This window comes from Lepidochelys olivacea (genome assembly GCF_965140295.1).
Source record: "Lepidochelys olivacea isolate rLepOli2 genome assembly, chromosome: 18".
NCBI classification, from domain to species: domain Eukaryota; kingdom Metazoa; phylum Chordata; order Testudines; family Cheloniidae; genus Lepidochelys; species Lepidochelys olivacea.
The window spans coordinates 25764879-25791402 of record NC_140428.1 but is presented as its reverse complement, the minus strand read 5'-3'; the positions used below and the strand labels follow the sequence as shown (position 1 = coordinate 25791402).

The 26524-nt window shown below is 43.4% G+C and overlaps 3 protein-coding genes across 3 annotated transcripts in view; 2 read left to right on the top strand and 1 right to left on the bottom strand.

Annotated features, from left to right (window-relative positions):
- The window catches only part of LOC311532870 (tumor necrosis factor receptor superfamily member 14-like), a 75402-nt gene extending 59414 nt beyond the window's left edge, over nucleotides 1-15988 (bottom strand). The window contains exons 1-2 of the mRNA XM_084651794.1: nucleotides 15872-15988; nucleotides 13924-14027 (exon numbers count right to left, since the gene is read on the bottom strand). The gene's annotated coding sequence lies outside the window, so the exon portion shown is untranslated. The remainder of the gene's footprint in view (nucleotides 1-13923; nucleotides 14028-15871) is intronic.
- Nucleotides 11137-12943, top strand: HES5 (hes family bHLH transcription factor 5). The gene is made up of 3 exons (XM_084651928.1): nucleotides 11137-11254; nucleotides 11398-11563; nucleotides 11681-12943. The coding sequence occupies exons 1-3, from the start codon at nucleotides 11201-11203 to the stop codon at nucleotides 11932-11934; spliced, it is 474 nt and encodes a 157-aa protein (XP_084508054.1). The 5' UTR covers nucleotides 11137-11200; the 3' UTR covers nucleotides 11935-12943.
- The window catches only part of PANK4 (pantothenate kinase 4 (inactive)), a 31695-nt gene continuing 21073 nt past the window's right edge, over nucleotides 15903-26524 (top strand). The window contains exons 1-5 of the mRNA XM_084651791.1: nucleotides 15903-16034; nucleotides 20739-20821; nucleotides 22554-22762; nucleotides 23650-23833; nucleotides 25570-25662. Coding sequence (XP_084507917.1) covers nucleotides 15908-16034; nucleotides 20739-20821; nucleotides 22554-22762; nucleotides 23650-23833; nucleotides 25570-25662 — 696 coding nt within the window. The 5' untranslated portion in view covers nucleotides 15903-15907. The remainder of the gene's footprint in view (nucleotides 16035-20738; nucleotides 20822-22553; nucleotides 22763-23649; nucleotides 23834-25569; nucleotides 25663-26524) is intronic.

The window sequence follows — 26524 nt, the reverse complement described above, 5'->3', positions numbered from 1 at the left end:
TATTTTCTCTTGTTTTCTAAAAGCATTTTACTCTCTTCTTTAAGGAATCCAAGTAAGGCTCAGAAATTCAGCATTATAGTCCAGGAAGATCAAGCACAGTGCTGGGAATCAAGAGATTTTGGTACTACACCCTGCTTTGCCACTGATTTGCTGAGTGACCTCAGGTGAGTCACTTCACCTCTGTGCCTCAGTTTCCCTATCTGTAGGCCTGGGAGGATAGTGCTGTCCCACCCTTTCTAGATCTCTGAATGACAATTGCTATATGAATGCTAGATGTTATTATGTATTAACCGTACACTTTTAACTTGGGCTTGTTTGCCTCAAGGAAATACTGCCACACTCCAGCATTTAAAATATTTAACACAAACCCTATTAGTTGAGATCCAAAAATATGACCGTGACAACTTTGATCTCTCCCCCCACCCCAACAGAGAAAACAAATCCCACATGCCCTCCTAAATGAGGGGTTACAAAAGCCTGAAAACCCCAGCACACCAATTGGGTGACCCAAGCTAAACAAATCCAAGGTGCTAGGCTTCTTGTGAACCACAGATGTGGGTGCAGTAGCCACATTACCAGCCAGGTCTGTTCCCGAGAGCAGGCAAAGGATTAAAATGGACAGGTGTTTTGCTTTAGAAGAGAAGGCTTGCCAATTTCACTCCCTGGGAGTTGGAAAAGAAGCACAAAGGCAGCATTCTATTCTGTACTAGTCTACCGAGGTTCCTGTCCCACCTCATCACTGTAGCATGTACGGCTGTGCATTAAGCGACATGGCTAACATCTGCCAGCTGTTTTCTCTCTCATTCTCTCTCTGAAGTGCTGGATGGGTTGGAAGTGTGTCTGTAGTGAGGTGGTTTGTTTGGGGGTGGGGTGATGAAGGTTTGAGGATTCCCATGCTGCTCTGTGTCTTTGTTAGAGATTACAGGTCAGAGAAGTGAAATGTGGGGAGGCCTGTGTTGGTCCTTTGCGCCTGCAGGAGTTTGTTCCAGAGCCTCAGAGCAGCCCCTGAGAAAGCGCTGTCTCCCGCAGAGATGAGCTTCACCCGTGTTAGAAAGTTCTACTGTGCCGGAGCAGAAGCAGCGTTGTCCACCATGGTCATAGGCACTAGCTTGGGCTTCGAGAGACATGGGTTCAATTCTGATTTGCCACAGACTTCCTGAGTGACCTTGGGCAAGTCAGTCAGTCTCTACGTCTCAGTCCCCATCTATAAAAATCAATTAATAGCACTTATCTGACTCCCCTGGGTATGCGGAGGATAAGATACATTATAAATTGTGAGGTGCTCAAATAGTGCAGTAGTGGCGGGGCGGGGAGGGGGGAAGATAGGTACCTTAGAAGAACTTTTACGTCCATCCTCCACTCAACCATCAGGGACAGAGATTATGGAAAGCCAGGGAAAATGAAGGAAGACAGATGGAGGAGATTTGAGGATGGGAGGGAGAAGCCCCCCGCATTACTTTATTGGGTAACACAAAGCCAGCCTTGAGCACCTTCCCCACTCACTCTCTCACAAAAATATTTTAGAGAATTTGTCATGGGTCTAGCCACCTTGTGGGCAGCATGGCACTGCAGCACCCTGCCTCAGTTTCCCCCTCACCTGGGTTTCAATGTAACAGAAGTCCAAACAAACAAGAGTTCTTCCACCCCACTTGGGCTATTCTTTAACCCACTCCCAAGCCTTCCAGCCTGGGGTCTTTCCCCTGTAGGAGCCTCTCTGCCACTCTTTGCAGCCTGCAACTTTGTGCTCTGCTTCCCAAAGTCAATCTCAACAATGGTGCCATAGGGGCAAACCATTCTCAGGTGTCCCTGTTGCCCACAGGCATAGTATACCTTCTCTAGTCTCCATATCTGTGGCTACGGATGTTTTCTTTTGCAGAATCCCCAGTAGGTGCTGCTGCTGTTGCTACTCCTCCAAGATTGCCAGCCATCTTTGCAGATACAACAGTGCCTCCTGCTGCCTCTAAATCCACCAGGAGAACTTCCTGGATTGGCTCGTGCCACCTGTCCACTTCTAAAAACTGGAACAGGAACCACAGTAGTTACTGCTGACCCCACGGCTTAACTACGGCTGCTGCTCTTTGGCTTCCTCTCCTCCATCCTCTGCTCTAACTAAAGGGGATTCACAGGACAAATCCTGCTGACTGCACCAGTGTTAGAGGTCATCATCCACTGAGCGTCCCCTCATGGCCTAGGGTGTCTCTAGAACAATACAGTATCAGTTCCCCCTTCTCAGGGCATCTCAAAGAACCCTGCAGCCTGGTGTGGCTGCTGCAGTGACTTGTCCCTCTAGCTATATCATTTAACAGAAGTCCCCCCCGTCTAGGATATACCTACCAATGCCAAACCAACACCACAGAAACCCACACAGCATCTACATGCCAGCCTCAAGATGGACCCAGTCCTCCTGTCCTGAGGATCTGGTCTGTCTTCCTACTCTTTTACTAAGCACTGGCAGCAACTCCCAGCACTTCCTTCCTGCTCTCTTCCTTCTTCCCTGCAGAGAACCCCTCTGCTTCTCTAGGCCCTCTTATCTTTGTTTCCCTAGGCACTGAAGTCCATCTCCTCTTAAGGAGTCAGCCACCCCGTGACACAGCTAAACAGGGTTTTCTACAGTCACTTTCAAACCACATCCCTTATCTACGATTAGATTTCCCTCACACTTAAGAAGTGCCACTCCTCCAGAGAAATCCCACTCCCAAGCAAGCTCAGCACGGGATGTTGAGGTTTTACTTTCCCTATCTACAATTCCCAAGGAAATTAAATCTGCACATAACTGTCAAACCGTCAAGCTATTCACGTAGCTGAAGTTGTGTATCTTAGATCGACCCCGCGCGGTAGTGTAGACAAGCCCTTGGAGCTAACCTACATCTACTTGGAGTAAACTGAGCCACAGAACCTTGCTAAAAATCACACCGAGCAACATCACACATGGATTGAAAGTTTAAACTGACGAAGTCAGACAGAAAAACAGAAAAGAAAAACTCTGAAAACAAGAGTTTAGGGACTGCTGGGTCTGAGTCTGACCTCGCTTGCGCTGGTTTAAATCAGGAAAAAGTCAGAAAAATTACATCTGTGAAAAACTGGTGTGAGATCAGAATCAAGCCCATAAGGCAGGTGTCTCCTTCCACTCATCCTGGTATAAATCAAGAAGAGAGACGCCTGCATTTCCACTGCCAGGGTTGTACTTGCTCTGTGGCTAAAGAGTGAAGTTTATTCTCCTGGGCTGTGCATCCAGCATTACATTCACATAACCCTCTTTTGCATTTTATGCTACTTCCTGACTTCATGTCACCCTGTCTCATGAAAGGTATCGATACTGCATGTGTGTGTGTGTGTTTTAAAAGAACAATCATCATCTTTTTCTGCACCTTAGATATCTTAAAATCTAGCTGACAATCCATCCTCAAGCCACCTATTTAGTGTCAAAGAGCATAACATTCCCAAGTTTTAAAAGGGCCTGGATAATACTGATCGATCAATGTGCTCCTTGGGAAAATAGCTCTCCAGATGGTCTATTGGGACAGGAATTGCTGGTAATCACAATGCGGAGTCAAAGAGTGTCACTAATGGGGGCTGTTGTGAGGCACGCTTCTTTTGTGATTCCCTTGAATGTCATAAATAGGGAAGAAAGTGTGGGAAACTCTGAGAAACTCAGGCCCACACTCTGAGGTTAATAGGGTCTTTGTCAGAAGAGTATCCCTGGGCTGTAGGATCAGCATAATAAACACCATGCTTCCCAAGGGCGGGAGAGTGCCAAGAATGGGGATAGTCACCCAGGATGAGATGGGAGTTTAAAAAAAAAAAAAAAAGGGGGCAACCCTGTATGCGTTTGATTGTTATGACTGATAAAATGTTATGGGCCTGATTCTCATCTACACTAAGGCCTGGCCTTACAGCAGGTGGGGGTCACATGGCCATAGTGTACAGAAGACTCAGCCTTTGTGACATCACTGATTTCTGGTGCCAATTTTTAATCAATACAAAATAATGAACGTAACTAGATAGATCAGCCCCTCTATTCTCCTCAGTGATTCTTATCATAGTTTTGAAGCTGTCCTATATTCACAGTGCTGCTATTGACTGTTAACGTGATTCATGATTGAACAAGGCCACTGAGAAAATGAACGTCACAGGTGCAATGGCTTAAGTGCTCAGCTGCAGTCCATCTCTCAAGATCTGGTCCATATTTCACAGCAATGAAATATGACAGGAAGCATTACAATGAAGAGAGTGCACTACATGTCCCCAATAGCAACTATATGGGTGAAACAAGACAATCACTACGCTCTTGAATGAACTCTCTCATAAAAAATTATAAAAAAAGACAAAACCACCATATCACCTGTGAGTGAACACTTCTCACAAAGTGATGGTTCTGTATCTGACTTCTCAGTCCTCATCCTCAAAGGAAGCTTGCACAACACCTTCAAAAGATGAGCCTGGGAGCTTAAATTAATAACTTTGTTAGACATTAAAAATCATGGACTGTTTAGAGACACTGGATTTATGCCTTATTACAACAATCCATAACTCACTAACCACCCCTCCCAGCTTTTTCCCTCCTCCTTCTCTCCCCCTTGTGACAGGAGAGGTGTTAACGACCACTTCACCTAGAATAGGTCCCTTGAAATATGTTTCAGAGTAACAGCCGTGTTAGTCTGTATTCGCAAAAAGAAAAGGAGTACTTGTGGCACCTTAGAGACTAACCAATTTATTAGAGCATAAGCTTTCGTGAGCTACAGCTCACTTCATCAGATGCATATCGTGGAAACTGCAGCAGACTTTATATATACACAGAGAATATGAAACAATACCTTCTCCCACCTCACTGTCCTGCTGGTAATAGCTTATCTAAAGTGATCATCAGGTGGGCCATTTCCAGCACAAATCCAGGTTTTCTCACCCTCCACCCCCCCACACAAATTCACTCTCCTGCTGGTGATAGCCCATCCAAAGTGACAACTCTTTACACAATGTGCATGACAATCAAGTTGGGCTATTTCCTGTACAAATCCAGGTTTTCTCACATCCCCCCCACCCCCATACACACACAAACTCACTCTCCTGCTGGTAATAGCTCATCCAAACTGACCACTCTTCAAGTTTAAATCCAAGTTAAACCAGAACATCGGGGGGGGGGGGGGAAGGAAAAAACAAGAGGAAACAGGCTACCTTGAAATATGTGTTAATCATGTTTGCTAAACAATCTGTTCCACCTTGTATTTAGCTGTGGCACTGGAGTACCTTTCCCAGACCTGAGGAAGAGCTCTGTGTAAACTCAAAAGCTGGTACAATAAAACATATTATCTCACCCACCTTGTCTGTCTAATATCTTGGGATCAACACTGCTAAAACACCACTTCATACAAAGAAGAGGGTAATTATTTAGACTACTGCAGTTAGCAGATCTACAAAAATTGGAATTACCTGATTAGTACAATCTAGATTCCAGTGTCTTTTGTGCATGTTGTGGTTTGTTTCTTTAAATCTATCATTCCATTAACAATGGAGGGGAAGGGAACCGGGAAGGGGGGGGAGACAACTTATAACGATTTTTGTGAGTCTCACACAAAACAACGTTCTCTGCTTCCCCTACAGTTACTGCTAGTTGAAAGCCACAAACCCCTCCCACAATGACAGGTTTCAGAGTAACAGCCGTGTTAGTCTGTATTCGCAAAAAGAAAAGGAGTACTTGTGGCACCTTAGAGACTGCCACAAGTACTCCTTCCCTCCCACAATGGGTGATCTTGGAGCACAAGCATGTTTTTAACAGGACAAACTGCTACGGAAACTGAACTTTTCAGCTTCCCTTTAAAAAGCAAAACTAAACAAAAAATAGCCATGTTTGCCAGACGGAAACAAGACCAACATTTTAGTTACTAACCTTTTATTAAAGACAAACAGACTGTTGACAATACAAATTATTTTCTTCCAGAAGGGCAAATATCTTAGATGTCCACGAAAGCTTATGCCCAAATAAATTTGTTAGTCTAAGGTGCCACAAGGACTCCTCATTGTTTTTGCACAGACTAACACAGCTACCACTCTGAATAGACCATGTATTTTTCATTCAAATTGACTCATAAATTGTGTTGCAGGGTTAAAGAAAATAAGACAATGATGTTACATGGGATAAACTAAAAAGAGTGGTGAAAAGGACATGAGATAGAGGCAGACAAATTCATCCCTGGGGTAACTTCATTGACGGCTATACCACAGGGAAGAGTTTGACCTACTGAATAGACTACTTACATAAAGATATGTTGATGCACAAAGATGCTTTGCAGGTGCTCAAATGTAATAGTGAATATTTGGGGGGGGGGGGAGAATATGACTCCAGCTAAAGTACAGTAGCATCCCATTCTAATCACCTTGATGCTCTGATTTCCACCATATTCAGAGGTGATAATGATTGATTTAAACTTGAAGAGTGGTCAGTTTGGATGAGCTATTACCAGCAGGAGAGTGAGTTTGTGTGTGTATGGGGGTGGGGGGGGATGTGAGAAAACCTGGATTTGTGCAGGAAATAGCCCAACTTGATTGTCATGCACATTGTGTAAAGAGTTGTCACTTTGGATGGGCTATCACCAGCAGGAGAGTGAATTTGTGGGGGGGGGGGGTGGAGGGTGAGAAAACCTGGATTTGTGCTGGAAATGGCCCACCTGATGATCACTTTAGATAAGCTATTACCAGCAGGACAGTGGGGTGGGAGGAGGTATTGTTTCATATTCTCTGTGTATATATAAAGTCTGCTGCAGTTTCCACGATATGCATCTGATGAAGTGAGCTGTAGCTCACGAAAGCTCATGCTCAAATAAATTGGTTAGTCTCTAAGGTGCCACAAGTCCTCCTTTTCTTTTTGCGAATACAGACTAACACGGCTGTTACTCTGAAAATAGTCAATGTTTGTTCTTCCTTGTGGAAATAAATAAAATATACATTACATATGAATCTACTTATGTGGCAGCCTTAAATTAGGTTTCAGAGTAGCAGCCGTGTTAGTCTGTATTCGCAAAAAGAAAAGGAGTACTTGTGGCACCTTAGAGACTAACCAATTTATTTGAGCATGAGCTTTCGTGAGCTACAGCTCACTTCATCGGATGCATACCATGGAAAAATTAGGGATTTTATTAATCTGAGATTACCATGTGAGAAAATACTAATTTACAAATATTCACTTACCATAAAGTATTTAGACTTGCATAATACAATCAAAGCATATATGAAAGGACTGGCTTATTTCTTTGATTTGTGAATGGGCAGGGGGGTGAGGCGGAAAACAGGAGGGTGGTGCTAGAGCTCTGGTCTTTTCCAACTGATGACACAGAGAGAGGGAAGCTGGAGTTTGTAACCCCAGAGGCTTGTTGTTTTGTGCATGCAATGCAAGGCAGCCTGCCTAGTTCACCATTCACCTCAGATGGTGTGAGTCCGGAATTTTGAGAGTTTCCCACACATCACTCCATTCACAGTGTTAAACTGTCAACAATAGAAGTGTGCTTCTGCAGGTCCTGAGCAGAAAGCTAATGCCTTCTATACCATCTGGCCAGCACTCGGAGAAAGGGATAATGCTTTAATCAATAAGGGCTGGTTCAGTCCTTTGCGTTCCCGGGCATTGTGCCGGGGAGAGGATGGCATTATTTAAAACCACTCATTTCATATTTTCAGAATTGAAAATTGGATCAAAAGCTTCTCTGGCTGAAGGAAACCTCCCACCTGATGGTGCCCTTCTGCTGCTGAAAACACATCCCCTCTCATCCAGCGTGTGACAGGACTTCCTGTCCAATGCATGTGACATACTGCTGATCCTGTACAGAGCTTTGCATTATATTTTCACCGTGATATACAACAGTGATCAAAGTGTGTGTCGTCCTGTATTGGCTAATATAAAATAAAATAATAAGTAATAATAATAATAATTCAAAATGTATAAAGTGACCTAGAGGCAGACTTTTAACGGGACTTGTGTTGCTGAGTCACCCACGTGCTTTGAAAAACAATAAAAAATAATGAATAAGCTATTAACATATAACACGCCCTGGGGTAACTGAAAGGAACTCATTGTCACATGAAGTCATGGAGTTAACTACTACAGCAACTGATTCATAAAAACAGCTAGATAACTTTATGACAAAATTTTATGACCAGTAAAATATACTTTGCAGGATTTCAAACTTTAACAGAATCGCCCTTTCAGCAACGGTGTGTGTGTTATTATTTACATGCAGCCATACGTGATACCATTGTCAGCCCAATTTTTCATATGGGGAAACTGAAGTATGGAGAGGTCATACAGTGAGCTTAGAGAAAAAAGTTTATTTGTTTTTTCTCTGCATTTTAAAAGGTTGACAAACAGTGTTAGATGAGGCTTTCATTAACGTCTTTGTAACAATGGGGAAACTGAGGCATGTAGAAAATTAGGTCCTTAATCTGTGAACAGCAGAGCTGAAGAGCTGGGTTCTGTGAAAGGAAGTCTGGCTTAGGGAATAGAGCACTGGACTGGGACTCAGGGCATCTGTATTCTATTCCTGTCTTGGCCACTGACACACTGGATGATCTTAGACTCAGACTTTAAGGCCAGGAGGGAACATCACGATCATCTAGTCTGACCTCCCACACATCACAGGCCACAGAATCTCATCTGCCCTGTAGTAGGCCCATCACCTCTGTCTGAGTTACTGACGTCCTCAAATCTTGATCTAAGGGTTTCATGTTACAGAGAATCCCCCATTTACTCTAGTTGGAAAAACAAACAAAAAAAACCCCCCACAAGTGACCCATGCCCCACACCACAGAGGAAGGCAAAGTCACTCCCCCCCCCCCCGCACCTCAGATTCTCCATCTGTAAAATGGGAACAGTGATACTGTGAGATCCACTGCTGAAGAGCACTATATAAGTGCTAGATGTTATTATTTCTGGCTCTGGGTACTCTCTCAGGCCCCAGCTTACAATTCTGGAATGTGTAGCTCCTGAGAGGACAAATTTGCACACACCAAACCCCACTGAAATCAATGGTGCTCCAAGCAAACATGGCAGTTTGACCAGGCATGATAGAAAGAATTGGTGCCTCTGTCAAAACAAGATCTCACATATTTGCTCTGACACCACATGATTCTAGATTCTAACATCATGGCTCAGGTCAGCAGGTGACTGTGCCTCTGGTGTGGTAGAGAGTGGAACTTACTGACATCTCAGACCCCTCCCTAGAGAGTGGAACTTACTGACATCTCAGACCCTCCCACTCCACTTTAAATGGCATCTTAAACCTTTCCCCCGCAAAAGGTGTTTTTACTGTGATCACGAGTGGTTCCTTTCTGTTACCATCCCCCGTATTTCCTGTGTGCATGTTGTGTGACTTTGGGGGTGGTTTTTTCCAGTACACTACTTCTGATTGTTCTTTAGGATTACACTATTCAATTGCAGTCCACCCTCTGAACCTATGTGTGTAGCTGTGTGTGTGTCTGATGGGGAATCGCAGCAATGTAGGACTGGACAGCTGAGGCGGGATTGCGTATTATCTGGACCACCTCTGGCCTGCTTTTAAAAACCTCCACTGATGTAGACTCCACAAACTCCCTAGGCAATTTGTTCCAGTGCTTAACTACCCTGACAATGAGGAAGTTTTCCCTAATTTCCAACCTAAACCTCCCTTGCTGTAATTTAAGCCCATTGCTTCTTGTCCTGGCCTTATTGGTTAAGAAGAACAATTTATCACCCACCTCTTTATAACAACCTTTTATGTCATTCTACGACTTGAAGGCTGTTAAGCAATGCTTTAACCATTAAACAGTGAGGATGATGATTACATTGATGATATAAATTAAGAAAGAAACATGAATCTGGATCTATATGTTTTATTAATAGTCAAAATACTCATGAGTGCAGGGCCTGTGGTAAGGGAAGAAGTGACCAGAAAAGCATTTCTCTAAGCCAGTTTAATCACTGAGCCAGCGTCTCTGGAACAGGATCCAAGATTTCTGGCATCAGGTCAGATGAAAAATAAAACAAATATTATTTATTTATTTAGAAAATATTCCCATGGTCAGACTACCCACCTGTGTGCTATTCTCACACTTCCCTGTGGCAGATTTGACTGTGCCAAATATATCTAATGCATATGGGGTATAAAACAGTCAAACATATTGGAAAAAAAATGGTGCTTGTATGTGAGAGAGACAGAGAGAGAGATTGGACTAGGAGTCAGGAAATCTTGCAGTATTATAGCCATTTTGCAGATAGGATAATTGAGGCCGAGTGTGGGTGAGGGCATGATTTCCTTGGTGCCCCAGTTTCCCCAAGTGTTAAGGAAGATATTCCCCTATTGCACATGGGGGCTGAGGCACAGGAGAGTGTTGTGAGGCTTAGTTCATGATTATTTGTCTAATACTCTGAGATATCAAATGGAAGATGTCAGGGAAGGGCAAAGCAACTATTAATTATTATTGTACAGATTTGCCAGACCATCATAGGAGGAATTGAGATTGCCCAGAAAAAAAAGCAAAAAAGAAAGATTTAAGACTTTTAAAGAATGACAGAGGAACCAAAATGTCTATAAAAGATGGGGAGAAAAGCATTTTGAACTGTATCTTTCTTAAAAAGATCCCTTCCCCAAAAACATGTGTTTTCCCTTTTGATTTTGATCACAGTTGCCTGCAAATTGACAAGCACTGTATTCATCTAAGCACGGTTTAATGTCAATGAAAATGTTTAGTCTCTCTAATTCTGCACTTTTCCCTTTACAGCTTCTTTTCTGGGCACAGGAAAGTAAGGGGACATTTTCCCTTCCAGGGAGCTGTCTTCTGTGCTTAATTTCACCGCAGCCTGGGAAAAGGCAGCATATTGAGATGTTGATGTTCCCAACATCAGGCACAAGACTGATTATAATGACTACGAATGCTTTCCCACGTTCCCTCCAAGGCCAGTCTCTATTGTGTAACACGCTCCCCAGTCCACCTGCTCCTTTGGGAGCACAGTATTATCCCCAGGCAATTCACAGTCAATTTACCATGCTGTAATAGATGCTTTCTCTATTGTCCTGGTAAATGCATGGATTGGCTAGTGAGTGTGGGAAACTCAAAGAAGCTTAGGACCCAGACATTTGAATGCAGCTTATGGGTATAAATAGAAGAGCTTTCCAGCTCCTTTCTGCACTGGCTAAACAGCAAGATTGGAAGTGAAACCTGCACTTGAACATTTGGGATAATGGCACCCAATACTATCTCACTGGAAATCTTAACATCCAAAGAGAAAAACAGAGTAAGTATCTACTGCATATTGCAACATGCACTGACTAAAGGGCAAGTGGTTGATACAGGCTGAGCTGATTACACAGAGAAGATGGGAAATGGATGGAAAAGAGAAATGTGGTCACTAACTTTCTCTCCCCTCTTGTGTTACAGCTGAGAAAGCCGATTGTAGAGAAGCTGCGCCGGGACCGGATTAACAGTAGCATCGAGCAGCTGAAACTCCTGCTGGAGGAGGAGTTCCAGAGACACCAGCCCAACTCCAAGCTGGAGAAAGCTGACATCCTGGAGATGACTGTCAGCTACCTAAAATACAGTCAAAGTAAGTGCCTTCCCCTTCGCTTCTAAATAACTCCCCTGTGCTGCATTTATCCCCGGTCCAAACTCCAGCCTAGATGTCCCTATCTAAAACCCATCTCCATCTTTTCTCTCTTCCCAGATTTTGCACCCACTTCTACAAGCCTGCAGCAGGATTACAGTGAAGGGTATTCCTGGTGCCTCAAAGAGGCTCTGCAGTTCTTGTCTCTCCATTCTGCAAACACAGAAACGCAGATGAAACTGCTGTGCCACTTCCAAAGGCCTAAAGTTACAGCCAAGGACTCAAATTCTCCAGCTCCATCCTCTGCAGCCCACCAAATATCTGCAAAACAAGCAGCACTGAAACCCACCAGCAGACTTTGGAGGCCCTGGTAGATTAGAAGGACTTCTGTATGGTTTCTGGACATTCACTCATATTCCAGAGGAGACTGTGACTTGCTGTACAAGTCCTCTTACTCCTCTAATGAGTAGGGAAGAATACTTTCCTTTTACAGAGCATACTTATGCTTGGATGTCAATTTCCCTTCTAGAAGGATCTAAATGCTCCCACCACGGGGAGAGGTAGCTATTCTAAAAGAATGTGCAAAGTAATCCTCATGGTAGGATGACTGAGGAGTTGTTCAAAAGGGAACTTTTAATGGTTTTTTAACCTTGCTGAGGTTTCTGAGTGTATTTGTTTAGAAAGAAGTAACTTCTAGGAAGTTTAGGCTACAGTTTTCAAAAGCGTCCACTCAACTGGAGTGCCTCCAATTTTAGCGGCCCAACCTGAGACTCACAGAACATTGATTTTTGAAGCGTGCAGCATCCCACTCCACTTGATTTCAACTGGAATTGTGGGAGTTCACCGCTTGTGAAAAATCAATGACCCACAAATCATAAAGTGAGCATTCAATCTTAGTGGGCACCTTTGAAAATCTGGCTCTCATATTGTTGTTGTAAGGGGTTCTATAATGTTTATAGAGTTTATTGAGTGTATTTGGAAAAGTGTTACACCATAACTCAAGCTACGTAGAGGAGATTCTTCAGGATGTATTACTCTTAAAAGCAGAGTATTGTTTGTTATGTTCAGGATATGCAATGCCTTTTATAAAGGCAGTAACTTGTTTTGTATCCTCATAAGAAGGAAAGTATCAACATGTGTTGTCGGTTTTACAAGAAATATTTAGCAAAAGTCTTTCATGAAAGGCAACTGTACAAGTTATATTTACATTTTTGGTACCATAATGTTATGGAAGATAGTCTATTCACTATAATCCTCAGAGGATGCTCTGATGTGTATCTGTCAGGTGCACCGATTGTATGATCTGTGTTTGAAACCATTTTGAATTTCAAAAGTTGCAGAAACTTTACACACTGTTAAAATAAAATCTGATTACTGAATCTATATGCAGCAAGTTATTCTCTCCTGTGTAGAAATCCCTAACTGATGCCCCTTTGACAGAGGCTTCACAGGATAGTGCTCTTTAAAGAATTACCATAGGAGACCTCACAATAGATACACAAAGATCACAGTTCAGCTGTGGAGCAACCCAGATTTGTAAAGTTTGATCTAAGGCACTGTAATTTGAATGACTCCTATTGATTAACGACTCCTATTGATTAACATACAGAATGGCACTGACAAGATCCAGAAGGAGCCATAGTCAGCCTTCCTCAGCAGTGAGGAAAGCGTGAATAGGGATTACTCATGTGAGTAAGGGTTTGCAGGATCAAGCACTCACGTTCTATAATGCAGCAGAATGCCCACCCTCAACACTCACTATCAACACTCACCAAATGGGCCATTTGGTGTCTGCCTTTGGGTTTAATAAGGCAAATCCACTATACTCATGGCTGGTATCCCTGAGTTGTTGAGACTGTGCCAGGAGACAGTGAGGGGAAAGCAAAGCCCTTGCTAAGGGGAAGAGTCCAATAAATATGATTCTATAGCAGACTTCTCATAGATCTCATATTCATTTAACAAGGCTACTCACAAATTAGTTCAAAGACAGACACTTAACTTTAGTACTGTACTTTTAACTGATCATTTTGCAGCTTCTTAGTCACATGCTAGATATACCCCTTTAACAAACAAAATCAAACACCTTGCAGACGTCCAACAATAATATTAAGCCCTTACATATTATGATTCCCACTTTAAATATAGAAGAACTGAGACAGAGATTAAAGTAAAAATATTCTAAACAAGCCCCTAATCTTCAGATGCCCAATTTCAGATGTCTAAGACCTGATTTTCCAAGGTGATAAAGGTATACAGTTTCACTGACTTCAACTGGAGTTGTGAGCGCTCAGCACCTTCAGAAATCACTCCCCCAAAATGAAGACAACCAAACGTCACTAGACACTTAGACCCAAGTGACTTACCCAACATCACAGAAAAGGTGAGTGTCACAGCTGGATTTAACTCAGGAGCTCTTGGGTCTCGGTCTCATATTCAGACTGATAGGTCCGGGGTGGCTCTGATGTATCTATGAATGAGAAAAATGAGGGCCATCATTTTAGAAACAGAGAATCCACTTCAAGTAAGGAAGAAATAACTTCATAAGTGAAAATAAACTTTGCTAGGCACTTAATGTTTAATTCCCTTCTTTTCATATATTAAATAGATGTGGGGCAGCAACAGTTAGTAGTAAGAGATGCAACAAAATTTAGATCCAAATGGTTTTCCACATAAAGCAGAAATATTTGTAGCTACTTAATTCTTCCTTGCGGGGAAAAGCCAGTATACCTGGGGCTTGAACCCACAACACTGATGTGAATGGGAGCAGTATTAGGGCCACAGAGTGGGAAAGTTAGAGGCTACAAAACTCAAACTATATGTTAGGCCAGCAAGGTATCCCTTTATTCAGAGAAAAAGGAATACTGGGAGCTATTACGCTGATGTTAACCCTTAACTCTCCCTCATTTCAGTTAAACCCAAATGTACCTCCATTCCGCACCAACCTGCCTTTACCTCATATTTGTTAGTGCAAATGTTTTACCTGAGAATGCAGAAGCACATATGCAAGGAGCTAAAAAATGGTGTTTGCAATAAGGGAATGGATCCCACCTAGAATCACAGAAATTAGAGGTCTGTCAGGTCTCATCTAATGTGTCTCCTACAGCACATTTGCTAGTATTTTGTCTAGTCCTGTATAAATATCTCAATTGTTGGAGTTTCCAGCAATGCCCCTGCATCAATGTAAGCTCTATGTATTGCCACTTCTCTTGCTGTTTGCCCTATCGTTAGTTTATGACAGGTAGAGACATTTGTTTGACTCTGACTTTACCCTCCAAAAACTCCTGTCTTCTTTACCCACATTGAACCATCACTCCAGTTTTGACTTATACGTTTTCAGGGAGGGATCATGTGATGTTTGCTGCACAAGCAGAACTGTAATTTCCAACTGTGCTATGCCACCCTGTGGCCCAGTTCAAGCACTGTGTCAGTATGAAACAGCAATATTACGGAAAGCTGCAACACCTTTCTCATTTGGGTGGGTTTGGGGGTCTTCAGCTTAGCATCAAAAGATAATGTGTTACTGAATCCATTCGCAATAATTTGTCCTCAATTTTTTGTGCAATACCTGGAAAAATCTCCTTTTCTCTCTCACCAAAAATGGAGCGGGGGTACAAACTCTCTCAAGAGCAGGGAGGACCTGCAAACTACAAGTATTTATTTGGGGTGATCTACTGTAAGTGCAGGATATTATAGTGTACTAGTATGATTAACAACAATTTATGATCATAAGGTACTTTGAGATCCTTGGATGAGAGAGCCATAGAAAGTATCATTGCTAATAAAAATAAATGATGATGCTATATTAGAGAAGAGGCAAACAGATTATTTGTATCAATGTGCCTTTTCCCCTCAATAACTTTGGGACTTCAGATGAAATGGAACACAAACCCCCAACACACCCCCTACCATCTCTTCAGTAACTTTGTGGGCTGAGGATGAAATGGGGCCAGGTGGAAACCCCTCAGCAACTCTGAGGTGCAAATAAAAGTGAATCCAGACCCTCACGCACCTATAACGTTGTAGATCATAGATCTAGACCCCTGTAACTTTTGGGGGGGCGGGCAGATTATTTGGCATCAAAGTTCTAACCTACCAATAACTTTGTAAGGTAAAAAATATGGAGCCCAGTTCCACCCCCTCATAACTTTTTCGGCTGCAGATAAAATGGGGCCACGATCCACCTTCTCATACCGCCCTGGGCAAAAAGGATGAATGCTGGTAAAGCTTTAGGGAGCCCCAGCCTGACCTCATTTGCATAATATGGGCACATACCGTATTAATATGTAAATATATGCGCATATATTTGCATACCGATGAGGCCAGACAAGGTGGTGGGTGGCGTTCAAAATGGCGGAGCGGGCCGGGCGAGGTACCAGCAGCGGCAGTGACAGCAGCCTGGACAAGAGCATCACTCTCCCGCCTGACGAGATCTTCCGCAACCTGGAGAACGCCAAGTGCTTCGCCATAGACATCGGTAACCGGGCGGGCGCCTCGGGGGCGGCAGCGGTCGAGGGCGGGGAGCGGCTCTGACCGCCCAGGGAAACCGCCGGGACGGACAGCCAGTGGCGCGCAGGGCACGTTGGGAAATGCAGTCCCGCTGGGCGCGACGCACACTGCCTGGAGCGGGAGAGGGACTACGGCTCCCGGCGTGCGCCGCGGCGGACTGGCGGAGCGGGACATGACGGGAGTTGTGGTCCAGAGGCTCTCCCGTGGCGAGGCAGAGGGCGGGCAGTCGAACTACAAGTCCCAGCATGCCGCCGGGGGCTGCTAACGGGCCGGCCGGGGCGGTAAACAGGCTGGAGGGGCCAGCCGAGGAGAGCGGGGTGGGGCCCGTTGCGGGGGAGACGAAAGGGGGCCGGAGGACAGCAGCCTAGGAGAGGGGGCGACCCCGGGGAGGGGGCTAGGGGGACGGGCCCCTCTGAGGGAGGCCTCCGCAGCGTCAAGGGAGAGGAGTGAAGGGGGTTAGCCCCCGTGAGGGGGGCCGGGCCGGGCCGGGCCGGGCCGCCTCGGCGCGGGCGGGTGCACGGTTCGGGAGAGCGGGCCTGGAGGCAGAACTTGGCACACCCATCAGGCTAACTCAGGCCTCGGCCCCAGGCTCCCGCCCTGCCACCCAGGGTTCAAGCCCTGCTGCTTTTCGGTGTAGAGGCAGCCCCTCCGGACTTCAAAAGTATTTGACAGGCCCAGGGGCTGACTTTCTTTGTCCTCTGGACAGTTAAGCTTGGTGGACGGTCAGGTTTCCCCATGCTGCCCCGCAGACCAAGGCTAGAGCGGTCACGTTTTGAGAGGGTGCTAGGACGACTGGGATACGCCTGGTTGAACGCTGGGCCGCATAGATGCTGGAGCCCCAGGTTGAGCTGGGGGTTCAACTATTCCTAACCTCAGATTAGAAGTGAGCGTAGGGATACTCAAAACCTAGGCTGACAACCCCAAGGTCTGCTAATGCGAGTTGTACTAACCCTGAGCTTACATTGTAGACAAACTCTGACGCCGCCGTTGTCTTCTACCCACCCCCTCAAAGAAAACACATTCAGGAGAAAGACATAGTATTGTTAGTTATGTCTTTTTTTCCTGATTTTCCTCCTGCTTTCCCCCTCCCCTTGCTTTAGGGAGAATGTAAGGACTGTGGGGGCGATGGTGGAGGAAAGGCTAATTTCTGAATTTATAATATGCCAGTAGCCTATCTATATTGACAGCTGGATGTGTGTGCATTTCCCACAGCCACCTAGGGAGATGGGATTTTTCCAGTGATGAGCTGCCAAAATCTTAACAACGAGGGGGTTGTTGCCCACCCCCGCCCCCCAGGACCCCTGCCCCATCCATCTCCCTCCTCTGCCCCCTGACTGCCCCCAGAACTGGGCAGGAGGGTCTCATGGGCCACCGTAGTGGGTGCCCACCCCACCCCTAAGAGCCAGAGGTACCTGCCAGGGGGTGAGGTGGGGAGTCCCAGCGGTGCTTACCTGGGGCAGCTCCCAGGAAGCATCTGGCAGGTCCCTCTGGCTCCTAGGGGTGGGAGAACGTAGCTGGGGGGGAGCAGGGAGAGCAGTCGCTCCCCCACTGATCACATCAAAATTGGCACCTTAGGCACTGACTCCCTGGGTGCACCGGGGCTGAAGCACCCATGGGGAAAATTGCACCCACCGGCAGCTCCCCACCCTGTGCCCGGCCCCAGCTCACCTCACCTCCGCTCCACCTCCTCCCTTCAGCTGATTCGCTGCACCCACCAAATTTTCCCCTTGGGTGCTCCAGTGCCGGTGCACCCAGGCTGGAGCACCCATGGAGTTGGCGCTTAAAGTGCCACTTTTGACCGGTTAAATTTAGAAGCCCTTTTAGAACCAGTTGTCCCTTGCAGAACAACCAGTCCTAAAAGGGCTTCTAAATTTAACAACTGGTTCTAGCAAACCGATGTGAACCGGCTCCAGCTCACCACTGGATATTTCTCTGTGAAAGTACCAATATGCACTGGTGAAAACCCAATGGGCATATACACAAAGGTCTTGACATCTTGGACCAAGGTGCATAGCATGTCACAATATAATCAAAAAATGAAAACAAACAAATGGGAAGATGAAACTACTATGTTACTTGTTGGGACACTGTTGAACCTTTATGCCAGGGAACAGAGGCTGAAGGGATAGATTTCCCCCAGCTTTTCATATTCCTTGCCAGCACTTGATCATTGCAAGAATGGCACAAAGGGAGACAGGATACTTCTCTAGGTGCAAGTGAAGCAGCTCAGATTAAATTCCAAACTGGGAAAAAAAAGCTAAAAGCAGTTTAGCTAGATAGAGAATTGCAGTGCAAGGTAGATATCAAGAAATAACTTTGTACTTCTGCAGTGCCTTTCATCTAGGGATCTCAAAGTGCTTTACAAACACCACTTTAATTTCAAAGCATCCCTATCTTTTATATTTCCCTATTTTTAGAGGTTGGGAAGGTAAATGTACCTTCTCAGTAGAGATCCATCAAGCTTGTGTTGATCTCTGAATTTCTATTTTGAAGTTAAAACTAGGAGAAGGGTAAAAAGTTATTTTCTTATCAACTGGAAGTGACAGTTTCAGCTGATGCATCAGAATGGGACTTCAGAAGGTCTGAGGGTTATTAAGTTTCACTGCTTTTGTTACCATAAATGGTCATCATTGGTCTTGTGGAACTGACCATCATATGCTGCTTAATCTGTCTGGCACTCAGTGTCTCCTCTGTACCACTCTTCAAAAACAAAAAAACCCACTTTCCTCATTTGCCTAAATTACAGAGCTTTAGTGCTGCAAATTTTAGTTTGCAGAAGCGTGACACTGAATTTACCAATGGAGGACGTGTGCAGTCCAGGAATCAGTTAGTGAAGCAGTATGATATGGCTTAGTGCATGCAGATTTTCACTTGGATTTTGGAAAAATCACAGGCTGTGTCTGAGAGATTTGGCAGTTCAGCATCCGGAACGCTGCTGTGGACCACAAGAGTGCATTGTATGTTGTCTAAGAGAAATGCAGATCTTAATAAGGGGACACCTCTCCAAATAGTTGGATGAGAGAGATAGGGTGGAGAATTAATTGTATAGTTATTTGCAAAACAGCAGCACGAGACCTAGAACCGTCCTAGGCTCTGTTCTAAGAGGAAAGGAGGCACTATCTTCCTTCAGGATCTGTGATTCTGAATGCCCTGATATGTTGTAGCCCTGTGTTGGCTACAACATATCACTGGCATCCTTCGGTGCAAGGTTTAAGATGTGTTTCTTTCTATGTAGGTGTGTGGGAGTGGAGGGAGGGAGTTATGTGATGTGTAGCCCATAACACCTTTTAAATAATGTTTTCTACTTGCGGTTAAAATAGGGGTTTATTTTCCTCTCAGATTGCCCAGAGGCTTTTGGGCATTGGCTCCTGTAAATTAACATCTGTCCAAAAGTCAGAAGCTAAAATAAAATTATGAAGGAAACTGATGTGCTAGTAGAGTGCTGGCTAAAGAGTTTTAAAAATTTGGTTCCAGTCACTGCTGAGATTTTGGTTCTCTGTGTGTGTTCTTGGTGATGCTGGGTTTCTTGGGGCATAGGCAATGCTGATCCATTTTAAAGACAATCAGTCAGCTCTGTGTGTGTGTTTGTGTTTTAGGTGGGGTTGTCAGAGTGGGTAATCCCTGTATGGGATGGTACTGGAGAAATAGAATTGCAAGAAGGTGTGTGATAGATAACTGAGAAGCCCTAAAGGTGAACTGAAGTCTACACATTATTTCACATTTACCAATGGGTTTGAAGCAAACCCTTTTGAAAGCACCACTTTTGCTTGTATGAAGTGAAGTGTTTCCCATACTCTGGATGACAACCGCACTAAATACTGGAAATCAACTAAAGCAAGAGAAACAGTTTTCATTTGAAAGCATATTTTTAAGGTGCCTATCAAAGTATTTCTGTGTAATGCAAAGCAACAAGCACTTACGACATTCTGATCAACAGCCTTAAGAAATTGTCATTGCTTTAAAACAAGTTGTCTTAAATTATTTTGGCAGTTATAAAATAGTTAGATTGAAAAAGTACTTTCCTAAGAACATTGTAATTATATTGCCTTTAATGCAATTCTATAAACTGTTGGCAAAAATGGCTTTTAAGATGTTAGTTTAAAAGCTTTGGTTTTTTAGACATCTTCTACTCTGTCTAGCAAAGTCATAATTCTTGATGTACAACCTTAAAAATGATCACATTCAGTTTGAAAGCTTGATTTCATTACCTCCAGTAGAGAGCCTGTCTATGCTAAGGGATTTTATTTCATGGGGGAAAGAAGCTTTCTTGAATCTTGGAGGGGCCGGAGGTTAAATTTCCAATCCTGCAATCATCTATTTATAATCACCTGAATAGCCCTTACTCAAGCAAGTAGTCTGTTTACATGCATACTGTGAGGTAACTAGGAAGTGAACTCATGACCTCTGTTCATCTTCAGCCACCCCAGCATCAGTTGGGCTTGAGTCCCTTCTGTGGAGCTTCTACCTTCACGCAATGCATCTGGATCTAGCTATGCCAAGACAGTCCCCAAATGACTGTCCTTTGGTTCACTGAATAAAGAGCTTTGCCTAATTAGCTCTGCTTGCAGCCAAGCCATTCTTAAAACTGTGCTAGGTAACTAATACGCAGAAGTATCTAAATTCTGTCTGACGCCTGAATCTGAGATGCATGATGTCTTGTTTTTGATAACAGGTGGGTCGTTAACCAAGTTGGCTTATTATTCAACTGTACAGCATAAAGTAGCAAGAGTGAGATCTTTTGATCATTCTGGAAAGGTAAGAATTGCATTATATAGCAAACCAGAACCTCTAATGTGAGCAGGCATGAGAAAACAAAAAAAAAAATGGAAATTTGAAACAGGACAGTTTTCCATAATATCAATTTTCAGATGGCACCAGGAATATCTATTATTTATATAGCACTATATATGTGCACGGTACTTCAGAGCACAGCTCTTGCCACGAGTTGCTCATGGTATTAAAGTCCAATCCTACAAACCCTTAATGGTTCCTGCTGTGAGGAGTCCCATTGACCTGAAGCACTGTAGTAAGGGTTTACAAGTTTGGAACCTAAATTAAGAAGCGTTAAAAACAAAATGGGAGGCTTAGCACAAGGAAGAATTGTTGGTAATGGCAGTAAGGTTGTGTGCTCACGTGAGTGAGCAGTGCATGTACAGTATCTGAAATGAAAAACAAACCTAACATCTAAGCTTATAAGCCAATACTGAATTGGGTTTTGAGAAGGGATTTGGAGGAGGGTGGAAGTCAGGCAGCTGGGGGTCAAGAAGGAAATTCCAGGGCGATTGTCCTACCTGAGACCTTAAATTATCAATTACTGTTGTCCTGCATTATAGCTTGTAATGTGGAAATTTTTGAGTGTGCACCTAACCATTTGTAGATACTTGCATTTCAGGTTAAGTGTGTGTGAGACCCTTGTTTTTGTTCACACCTATAGAGTTTGATTCAGTATTTCAGGTGAAACCACCATTTGGCCCAGGTTTGCCAGCTGACACTCATATTTCATTGTGGAAGCTTATTAGAGTTCTAGTTCCAAGCTTGCATGAAGAACACAGTATGCAAACTCAACAACGAACTTGTTAAAAGGATGTTATTAAGGCTGCTAAGTCAAGTTAGGAAATGCCAGATTTGAGATTGCACAGGCAACCTTAACTTGGTCACCTTATGGATGTACATTATGATAGTATGTGATCACATAATCAGACTATTTTTTCCACATGATCCCTGCCTCGTTTGATTCCCCCCCTGATTCCCCCCCCACCCCCGTTTCCCCTCCCAAGGCTGATAATTTGGACATATTTTCACAAGGATGGCAAAAGACGTTCCTGACACAAATTTCAAGTCCCCCTTTCAAAGTGGGGGGAGGGGGGGCAGGGGGAGAGTTTGTCTTACTGCAGCATTTGTGGGGTGGGAGGAAGCTTTCCTCCAACTGTTGGCTCTTTGACCATGGTATAGTTTGACGCTCTTGTTTGACATGCTGTGTGAATAATAAATACCATTGGATGACTAAGGCTAGTTACTTGGTTCTTAGAATAAAAAGGTAGGAGTCTTCTGAACCGATCTTTTGGTGTTGGCTCTCATGCATCAAACCAATGGTCATATATACTCTTCATGGGCTTGGATATTAAGGAATGCTTGACTCTATGCAGCTGATGTATGCAACATCAGGGTCGCCATCTTATATACAAAATACAAGACTGCTGAAGTTCTAAACTCAAGTTCTGTCTGGTACACTGGTGCTTTCTGTGTATGCCTGTGTAAAGATAGAGGAATGGGCATTCTCTATGAATTAGTGTGTATTACAATTATATTATGTGAAGAAAATTGAGGGTGTTCGTGGGGAGGCTTTGGTAGCCATTAGGTAGTTGTTGCATGCATAGAAAATACAAATGGAAATATTCACTAGCTTACTGAATAACTAACTCTACTGCTCAGAAAAATGTCCTGACAAGTGAAGCCAAAAGAGAAATACTTACTCTGAATTTTTTAGGACATAGAACATGAATCTCCATATGAAATTACAGTTCAAGAGGAAATCACGGCTCGACTGCACTTCATTAAATTTGAGAACACTTACATTGAAACCTGCTTAGATTTCATTAAAGACCATCTTGTCAACACAGAAACTAAAGTGCTCAAAGCCACAGGGGGTGGTGCCTACAAATTCAAAGACCTCATTGAGAAGAAACTAGGACTGAAGTAAGTGGAAACTGGTTGAAAATCAAACTCTTTTTGAAAGATAAAATACTGTCACTAGTAAATGTTAGACTGTAGCCTTACGTGCTTGTACTGTAATCTTCTAGGACCTCATAAGCTTAGCAAGGCTGGGCTTGAATAGGTGACATCAAGGAATGTTGATGTGATTGTAATTCACTAGGAGATACTTGTCCCTCTGTGTTGGTACTGAATTTCCCCAGCATGTTGGTTGGGTGTGCTGTGCTGCCATACATGCCATCTTTCAGTTGACAAATAACGAAGGTCACTAAAGATCTGAAAATTTGACACAATAGGGGTCTTACCCTCAGGGTCCTGGCTAAACTCCAGCATTGTTAATATATTCTGCTTCCCTAAAACTCTCCCTGCGGTTTCAGCTGCATATGGTAATCTTACCTCTGTGTCCTAAACACTATGTAGTGTGACTCTGATGTTAGACAGTTCAACTCTTATCTCAGAGGTGACTGCATTTCAGTGGTGGGCAAGTGATTCTCCATCAGTTTCTAAAGTGCTTTGGATTCATTTTGAGGAGAGTTCCTATAGAAACCATCATTCCTATCTCTGGAATACCTATCACAGTGGATTCAAAATTCAAAGCACTATATAAATGCTATCAGTTCTTTAACAACAGGAATTGCAAAGCTCTGGAATCTTTAGCCTGTAACTATTGTATTTTCTCATGTCAATATTTTTCTGTACATAACAAATCTACATAGACTGTGTCCAAAATCATAAGCCATTAAAAGTCATGATTGTGGATTTCTGTTTTCCTGCCAAGTGTTGTTGGATGTGTGTGGAAAAAAGGTAATTTTTAAAAGGGCATATTGTCTTTAGGATTATTCTGTTTATAAGTGTGTGTGTTTTCTCTTCAGGGTGGATAAAGAAGATGTAATGACTTGCCTAATTAAAGGGTGTAACTTTGTGTTAAAAAATATACCCCATGAGGTGTTTGCATACCAGAAAGATTCAGATACGGAATTCCGATTTCAGACAAATCATCCAAATATTTTCCCTTATTTGCTAGTCAATATTGGCTCTGGGGTTTCTATAGTGAAGGTGAGTAAGCCATTAGACTATTTCATTTAATGTGTGTGGGGAGAGCGGGGGGGTTGTGTCCTCAAACTGATGAACGGTAGTCATCTAGATCTACACAGATTGATGTTTGTTTCCTTTGTGGGTTATCAAATTTTAAACAAAAAGACCCAAACCACAACCAACATGTTGACTTCCATTTCTTAATATACGTTTTACCTGCTTTTCCACTGCACTACCATCTGTCCCCTTTTAGTTGGATAATGCTGTGCTTAAAGAGGCTAGTGTAATACTGCAGCTGCAAATGACAAATACAAAAACACACTTTTGGCAGCCACTTATGGATAAACGCTTAGGGCTGGTCCACACTGGGAAACTACATCATCATCATGTCATGTCTCTGGGGTGTGAGGTGGATTACCTTTTCTGAAGAGAGAACCCCCTCCTGTCAGTGGAGGTAGTGTTTACACTGAAGCAGTACAGCAGTGCAGTTGCACTGTGGTAGCATTTCTAGGGTAGAAAAGCCTTTAGTCTTCAGATGGATGCTGTGAGCAGAAGAAGAATGCCTGCCTTAAACTTCTTTGCTGGAACTTCTCAGTATATAAAGTGGGTATGGGGGGTGGCAGTGCTTCCCTGCTTCAGAAGTTTTAGAGGACTGGTTATGATCGAAAGCACTGTACGTTGTATTAGTGACTAACAATTTCCAACTCTCGGCATGTGACAAGGGTTGTGTTGTCATAGTTAATATCCTCTAAATTAAATCTAGTAACTATCCTATGCACATCTGTAGTGGCTAAAATCATGCTCAGTCCATTAAAGCAACTCTTTCTGTAAAAGCATGTCTGTAGTTCTAATCCCTAAGCAGTCTGGGTTAAAGAAAAAGCTATATGGTAACCAGTGGGCCAGATACAGAGTGAGAGATTATAGAAGCAATGTAGGATTTCAAAGTATAACTTGGATATGTAACAAAGGCAAGGAATCTCAGCTTATAGATAACTTATTGTATTTTTGTAATTATTGTGGTAGAAGTACCCAAAGGCCTCAATTAAGATTGTGCTGTGATCTGTACGAATATGTTCAACAAGTGGGTAGGTCTACATTGCAATACAATACCAGTGGCTGGCCCACGTCAGCTGGCTGGAGCCTGAACATCTACACTGCAATTCTATAGTCCCATGAGCCTGAGACAGCTGACTTGGGCCAGCTGCAGGTATTGTATTGCAGCGCAGACATACCCAGTTCTTATCATCTAAAGACAAGGACGCTACAAATTCTTTACATAAGAGAATTTTGCCATTGAAATGCTGCCACCTCTGTTGGAGTGTGGCAGCCAAGTGGACAGCTGGCACACTGAACATATGGGGAGAAGAAGGGAGGAAATTTCGGCCAGGGCTCTTAAGCAAACCCCTACTCTTACATCAGATACTGTGAGATGTTGGTTTGTCCATAGAGCAGAAAGGACTTCCAACTTCTAAGGAGTCATCCTGAAGACCATAAACTGAATTTCATGCAGCAAGTCTGTAGCTGAAGATAAAGGGCTAAATGGATCCTACCGAGATTGGATCATGTAGTTCCATGGAGTCTATATATTTCATACCTGATATTTAGATCATTAAGCAGCCCTGTTAACAACATTTATTCATACTGTTTGCATCCTTTCCATTTTTTGGAGTCCATATGTTAATCGGTTTATAAGTGTGTTGTGTATTAATTCATACTTATATCCATGATTGATTGTTAAACTTGTGTTTGACTCATAGGTGGAAACAGAGGACAAATTTGAATGGATTGGAGGGAGTTCAATCGGAGGGGGAACCTTCTGGGGTCTAGGAGCTTTACTCACAAAAACAAAGGTATTTGACAGTTGCACTTAAAGTAGAATGGGGAAATACAGGGGCCTTCAGTTGTGTTGCTCTTTAGAAACGAGGAACAAACAATCTGGTGGAGAATTATGATTTCTAACGTTACAGATTAAGGATCACTATTCTGCCACAAATTTTTTTAAAATGGCCATTAATGCACTATGCAGCTTATTTTTATATTTTCTGTTATAATATGCTCTTTTGTTCCCTCTTGTCTCTGCTGCTACTATTAAACAACAAACCTGGGCCCTTGAGCTGTGATAATATCGTTTGTGATACTGGTGCATAAATCCAAGCAATAAACCAAAAAAAGCCCCATTAGAAACACAGGGGACAAAGCAATAAAGAAATACCTGTCAAGTGGGCAAAAGGCTGAGGCTGCCTGGGATAGAGGATTTTTTTTTTTTTTTTTTTTTTACAGCTTCTAGGATTGCATGGAGAGGGTGCAGTGTACAATTCCCTTTTATTCTTGAAGGGTCTTTTCCCCTCACTGTGTACAGTTTGAGTAGTCTGCTCCATGTTACCTGTTTTTCTGTGCCCTGTGTTCCAACATGATTGAGCTGCTCACGCCTTGAGATCTGATCTCCAGGTTCAGTTTCAGTCTAAAGTCCTGAAGAGTAGCAAAGTAGAGAGCCTGAGTATTGCAGTATATCTGAGGCAAGAGGGGTAGCTCAGTTCCTGTTGCATTTTAGGGGATTTGTATGTTCAGAGACCAGAAGGCCAATTGCCAGTCCACAGCCTAACCTGGTACTGCTGTGTTTTAACTCAACTGTTTAAATCATGTGGCTGTAAATGTTAGCTTATACAGGAGGAGATACTGTTACATATGAACCTGTCAAAAGGTCAAAGGGAA

Excerpts from the sequence above, each read along its gene's own strand:
- HES5 (XM_084651928.1), top strand. The coding sequence starts at position 11,201 with ATGGCACCCAATACTATCTCACTGGAAATCTTAACATCCAAAGAGAAA. Across the intron at positions 11,255-11,397 it reads CATCCAAAGAGAAAAACAGA|CTGAGAAAGCCGATTGTAGA; the intron begins GTAAGTATCTAC and ends CTTGTGTTACAG. Across the intron at positions 11,564-11,680 it reads CTACCTAAAATACAGTCAAA|ATTTTGCACCCACTTCTACA; the intron begins GTAAGTGCCTTC and ends CTCTCTTCCCAG.